Here is a 6,635-nt window from a genome sequence, read left to right on the forward strand (position 1 = left end):
ATGTGAATAATACGATCTATTCTATCGATTTTGATCCGAAACTAAACCCATATTCCTATGTAGTTCAAAATCTAAAACAACTGATCAAGGGGTCAGCAAACATCAATTGACATGAAGTGCAAATCGATAAAACCGAAACAACCCCAAATCGCAACCAAGTTAGGGTTCAAACATATCCAAAACACAAACGAATCTCTAACCCACAGCCGTGGATCTACTCACGGTTCATGGAAAAACACAAAATAAAACCGGAAACAGAAACAAAAGAGGGAGAAGAAAGGCTCATGTCGACAGCAAAGCGATCTTCACGTTCTAGCTCTCCTTCTTCTTCCCGAAATCCCGTATACTCCTACTTCTCTCACCTAAGCTCTCCAAAGTCTGTCTGTTCCTCTTGGACGTCTGTAGGCTTCTTTTCATAAACCCTCGGCGGTACTCCCGAAGTCCTATTCCCCTTCAAAGTCTGAAAATTCGAATCTGGGGTTTTTCTGGGTTTTGACTCGGACCGAGTCAAAACTCTAACTCGACCGAGTCAAAACGGGATCTAAACAGTTTCGGCCCAACCCAGTTTTCTGACTTGGGCATTCTGACTCGAACATGTTGACTCGGGCATTCTGACTCGGACGTTCTGACTCGGTCTCTTCGTAACAGGCTTGAATTGGGCAATTTTCAGCATGTTGACTCGGCCCATTTTCCATGATTGACTAGGTCGTGTCAAGGCGGGAAGTTCTTGACGTGTTTCATCCTTTTAGATCCAGATTGCTCCCGCCTTGGTCTAAATCGCATCCGAGACCTGTAGTCCTATAAAAACATAACCAAACTGAGTTTTGTGGTCTAACACGCCTATAATGCCTACAAATATATGTGATCCTTGTATAAATCCTATAAAAACATCCTGAAAATATAGAGAAAAATAGGAGTTATCACCATCAATGTTCGTTTTCTTCTTGAAGATCCACTTGCATCTGATGGGTTTTATCCCTTCATATGCATCAATCAGAGTCCATATTTGGATTGCATCTCGGACTTCATAGCCCCGCGCCAGTTCTCGGATTCGGGACTCTTCATAGCCTCTAGGTATGTGGAAGGCTCATCATATTCTAATAACATGAGCTCCTCATTCCCATTCACGAGAAATCTATATCTCACAGGCTCTTGGCGAAACTTGCCTGACCTCCGAGGTTCACCAATCGAAGGCTATCTCAACCGACAGCGATACAGGTTGAACGTCTTCAACTTGTTCACTCGGCTCAGCGTCTACTTGTTGCTCTCGAACCTACTCCCACTGACTCTTTTGGAGACGAATTCTCGCTCCATAAAAGTCGCATTCCTGGCAATGAACACCTTGTTCTCTGCCGGAATGTAGAAGTAGTAACCCTTAGTTTCCTTAGGATAGCCTACAAATAAACACTTATCAGATTTGGAGGATAACTTATCAGACATCTAACGCTTCACGTAAGCATCGCAACCCCAAATTCTGACAAACGACAACGCGGGACGCTTCCCCGTCCATATCTCATATGGCGTCGTTTCAGCCGGTTTCGTTGGACTCCTGTTCAACAGGTACGCAACGGTCTCTAAAGCATAGCCCCAAAACGACTTCGGAAGATCTGTCTGACTCATCATTAATCGAACCATGTCTAACAGTGTTCGGTTCCTCTGTTCTTACATGCCATTCCATTGTGGCATTCCAGGAGGAGTTAATTGTGATACAATACCACAATCAACCAGATAGCCAGAGAACTCTTGGCTCATATACTCACCACCATGATCAGATCGAAGTGTCCTTATCATCTTGTCAAGCTGGTTCTGTACTTCGTTTATGAAAGCCTTGAACATTTCAAGTGTTTAAGACTTATGTCTCATCAAACCCATCAGATGCAAGTGGATCTTCAAGAAGAAGACCGACATGGATGGCAATATGTACACTTCTAAGGCACGACTTGTGGCGAAAGGATTCCGTCAAATTCATGGTATTGACTATGATGAGACCTTTTCGCCTGTAGTCATGCTGAAGTCCATCAGGATCCTGCTTGCCATAGCCGTATATTATGACTATAAGATATGACAAATGGATATCAAGACTGCGTTCCTTAACGGAAACTTGATCAATGATGTGTACATGACACAATCCGAAGGTTTTGTCGATCCAAGGAACCCGAGGAAGGTGTGCAAGCTTCAGAGGTCCATTTATGGACTGAAGTAGGCTTCGAGAAGGTGGAACCTTCGCTTTGATGAGACAATCAAAAGGTTTGATTTCTCACAGAACGAAGACAAGCCATGCGTTTACAAGAAGGTCAGTGGGAGAACAGTAGTATTTCTAGTGCTGTACGTGGATGACATTCTCCTAATAGGGAATGACGTTCCTACCTTGCAAGACGTAAATTCTTGGCTAGGAACGTAGTTTTCTATGAAATACCTAGGTGAAGCGGCCTATATTTTAGGCATAAAGATCTATAGAAATAGATCGAGGCGGCTTCTAGGATTGAGTCAGAGTACCTACATCGATAAGGTCTTGAAACGGTTCAAGATGCAAGATTCCAAAAAAGAAACCTTACCGATGAGCAGTGGCACAGTTCTCTGCAAAAGAGTTAGTGTCCTACGACATCTGATGAGCGAGAACGCATGGATAGGATTCCATATGGTTCGGCGATTGGATCCATCATGTATGTCATGCTTTGTACTCGATCGGATGTATCTTATGCGTTGAGCATTACGAGTAGATACTAGTCAGATCTAGGTGAGTCACACGGATCGCCGTCAAGAACATCCTGAAGTACTTGAGAATGACTAAGGATGTATTCTTGGTATACGGTGGGTCGGAAGACGAGCTTGATGTAAGGGGTTACATCGATGCTAGTTTCCTGTCAGACCCGGATGACTACAGATCGTAGTCTGGCTATGTTTTCAGCTTGAATGGAGATGCTGTAAGCTGGAAGAGTTCTAAGCAAGTGACCGTTGCAGATTCTACTACAGAAGCTGAGTATATTGCAGCGTCGGACGCAGCAAAGGAAGCTGTTTGGATCAGAAAGTTCGTTGGCGACTTGGGTGTCATTCCTAGTGCTGATAGCCCTGTTGATCTGTATTGTGACAACAATGGTGCAATCGCACAAGAAAAAGAACCTAGGTCCAATCAATGATCCAAACACATACTCAGACGATTTCACCTTATCAGGGAGATCATAGACAGAGGAGCCGTGCACATTTGCAGAGTGTCAACAGATGACAACATTGTCGATCCGTTGACAAAGCCTCTCCCTTCGTCGAAGTTTGAGGGTCATGTTAGGGATATGGCATTAGATCTTTAGTAGTCCATGAGTAGAGCAAGTGGGAGATTATTGGTTTAGTGCTCTATGATGTACTGTAATATGAGTTTTTTTATGACACATGTGATGTATTGACACTTTCTATGGTTTTATGGATGAGTGTTTGATTCATTACGTATTGTGCATACTTTAATATGTTATGAAATCCATGTATTGTTATGAACAATACTAAATTCCCTAGTCAGATATCATTGTGGGAACAATGATGTACTAAGACTAGTATGAAATGTGATAGATGATCATAGAGATGATCATGGGTATTGGATACGATCACAATCATAGATATTCGTTGGAGAACGGAATACTGGATTGACCCACGTGAGATTATAACATGGACTAGCGTCATTGAATCTCATACAATCTCATGTGACGGTTTGATGTACGCACGAAGGAGATGGAGAATCCGTGAACGATCACCGGCACTCTCGTGGAGGCACTCGAATTCGAACGACGGTTGGAGAGGGACCGAAAAGGATAGGGCTGCGGGACTTTGATCCAATCACCGGCACTCGTAGAGGCTCTCGAATTCGAATCGTAGTCAAGAGATGGATGGAGAACGAAGGATAGGGTCTCGGACAAACCAAGACAAGCCTCGGACAAACCAAGACGGGATTTCTCGGACAAACCGAGACAATGTCGGACACACCAACAAGAGGAGTAAAACTCAACTCGAAAATACTTCTTTCCAATATCCAAATCTGAGTTTTACATATGAAAAACACATATAAATAGTAGAAACTTCAACAACTCTTTTGTGATTAAATGCTAAACATGCAAGAGGGGTGGGAGCCTATGCATTTAATAAGGTAGGTGGGAAGAATATAGCTGTTGGAAAAGTTGCTTGCACTCCAAGAAGCTTCCCTTTTGTGTCTTGACTATTCTTGGCCGAAATTAAGGTTTGAGATGGAGAGGAGTTGAGTCTTGGCTGGTCCGATGGGTCTATGGCTTGCTCGGGGAGCCTTCGCGTTGTGCACGTCAAATCTCGTTCCCGCGGCTTCGAATGATCTTGTGACGTTATGATCATCCGGCAAGAGTCTTGACGCCTGATGGGTCAAGTCTTGAACATCTTCTAGAGCTCCTTCCGTTAAGCTCCCGTCCTCGTCCAAGTTGCTAGCTCCGATGTCCTCATCATTCCCTCCCCCTTGAGAAGGTTTTGTCCTCAAAACATGCTTACCTACATCAAACGGGTCCAAGTCAGCATCGTTAAATACGTAAGTCAAATTTTTCATACCTTGATTGCGGGTTTTGTCGAGATATTCGCCAAGTGTATGAAGATTTTGTTCTCGCGCTTCTCCTCGTTCAAAAGGTTCATCCTTCTTGATTGTCCTTGGGTTTAAGATGGTGTTATGCCTTGAGGCGTTCATGGTGCAATGGTAGACGCATTTGGCTCCTTGAGCACTGATGAACCGTGGAGGCACACATGTGGGATTCGTCGGACTCTTCTCGTCGTCCATGCACGAAATCTGCAATGTGGTACCAATTCCTTGATCATAGACAAGAATAAAGAGTAAAACGATGTTACCGCGTAAGCTTTTCGTATCAAGGTGGGCAAGCTGCATATATTCGCTTAAGTCGTTGAATGGCCTCTTTGGGATTTGGCCGGTAGATGTCAAAACTTTCTTTGTAACAATCCCCACTTCCTTCACATTCAGAACCTGCGAACTTCGATAAACTTCTAGGGAAACAATTTTGTTAGTGTGCTCCTTGAAATGCTCGCAAGAATATTCCTTTTGAAACTTTGCCATTATTTCTTCATGTTCCCATATATTCTCAACCAAGTATGAATCATAAACAAGAATAAAAATAGGAATAAATTTACCGGTTTTTGCTCCAAGTTCTTGACTTATGATCCAAGTACGGTTGTTGGAGGTGTCATTTATCTTTGTCGATGAATTGATCAGGATTTTTAAATCCTCATTTCGTGTAACCACTTCTAAAGCATCTATTCTGATGCCATGTAGCTCTTCATCGACATTGATCACACTTTTGAGTACTTCATTGAGCACGAGATCGGAATCCTTAATCGTTTCTTTTTCTTTGGTTACATGTTCGGTTACCGCTTTGGATGTAACATCGGATTCATCTTCAAGGTTCCTTACATCAGCCTTGTATGTCCCGCCATCCTTGATGAGATTCTTTCGTTGGTTGGGACAATGACATGCCACATGACATTGGTTCCTACACATGTGATACATGCCCTCACGAGTTTGATTAGTACATGAGGAAAACGTTTCGTTACCTAATGAGGTGACTCCTTTTAGAATCACGATGGTTTCCTCCTCTCGGGCATCAAGATCGGTCGCCTTGCCTTGGTCTTTGATTTTGACAAGGTTGTTGCGTGTAGGTGTTTGTGCTCGTATGCATTCATCCTTGGCATTTTGCCGCTCTTCATTCACATTTGCCAAACTTTTGGGTTTTGTTTCCCTCACAAAGCCAGGGTTCTCGACCGTTTCTTTCTTTTCGGTCACGCTCTTGTTCTCCTTGTCGGATGGAGCTTCGAAATCTTCCTCAAGGTGTCTCTCCACAGCCATCGCGATTGAGTTATATGCCCCGTTATCCTTGATGCTCACCTCTTGTCGGATGGAACTTCCACTGGGCAAATGACTTTGGTTCCTACACTCTGAACACGGAACCTCAGAAGTAAAATAAGTACACGAGGAAGAAGTTTTGTTACCTCGTATGTGGACTTCTCTTTTATATGAGATAGTTTCGTCCTTTCGAGCATCAAGATTTTGCGCCTTGATTGGGTCTCCGGTATTGGAAAAGTTTTCGCGTATAGGCGTTGGCGTTGGCATTCGTTGGCACCCATTCTTTGACGGCTTCTTGTTCATTTGTCGCTCTATTTGAATCGCCGCATGCACAAGATGTCCCAAGTCACGGTACACTTGTTGTTTTACCTTTCTAGCGATTCGTTTTTGTAAGCCTCCTAGGAAATGCATCATGAGTTCTTCATCGTCGTCAATTCTTAAGTACGCAATGAGCTGCTCAAATTCTCCGTAGTATTCCTCAACCGTTATGTCTCCCTGCATGATGTTATCAAATCTATATTGCATGTCACGAAGACAACGTCGAGGTACATACCTTTTTCGCATGAAGATTTTCATCTCTTTCCAAGTGGAAACCGGATCATAATGTGCACGTCGTCGATTTCGTTCTTCTCGTTCCCACCACATGATGGCATCTTCGGCAAGATGGGCAGCCGCATATTGAATCTTCCTTCGGTTCGTCAAGGAATAACATTCGAAATTGGGCTCCATTTGGCGCTCCCACTCAAGATAAACCTCGGGCTCCTCCTTTCCAGTAAACACGAAA

At 43.5% G+C, this 6,635-nt stretch overlaps 1 protein-coding gene across 1 annotated transcript in view; it reads right to left on the reverse strand.

The window, feature by feature from the left end:
- Positions 1-4,412: 4,412 nt before the first annotated feature.
- The window catches only part of LOC104807100, a 7,223-nt gene continuing 5,000 nt past the window's right edge, over positions 4,413-6,635 (reverse strand). Inside the window, exons 2-3 of the mRNA XM_010532212.2 lie at positions 5,143-6,616; positions 4,413-4,786 (exon numbers count right to left, since the gene is read on the reverse strand). Coding sequence (XP_010530514.2) covers positions 4,668-4,786; positions 5,143-6,616 — 1,593 coding nt within the window. The 3' untranslated portion in view covers positions 4,413-4,667. The remainder of the gene's footprint in view (positions 4,787-5,142; positions 6,617-6,635) is intronic.

This window comes from Tarenaya hassleriana, unplaced genomic scaffold (genome assembly GCF_000463585.1).
Source record: "Tarenaya hassleriana unplaced genomic scaffold, ASM46358v1 Cleome125, whole genome shotgun sequence".
Taxonomy (NCBI): domain Eukaryota; kingdom Viridiplantae; phylum Streptophyta; class Magnoliopsida; order Brassicales; family Cleomaceae; genus Tarenaya; species Tarenaya hassleriana.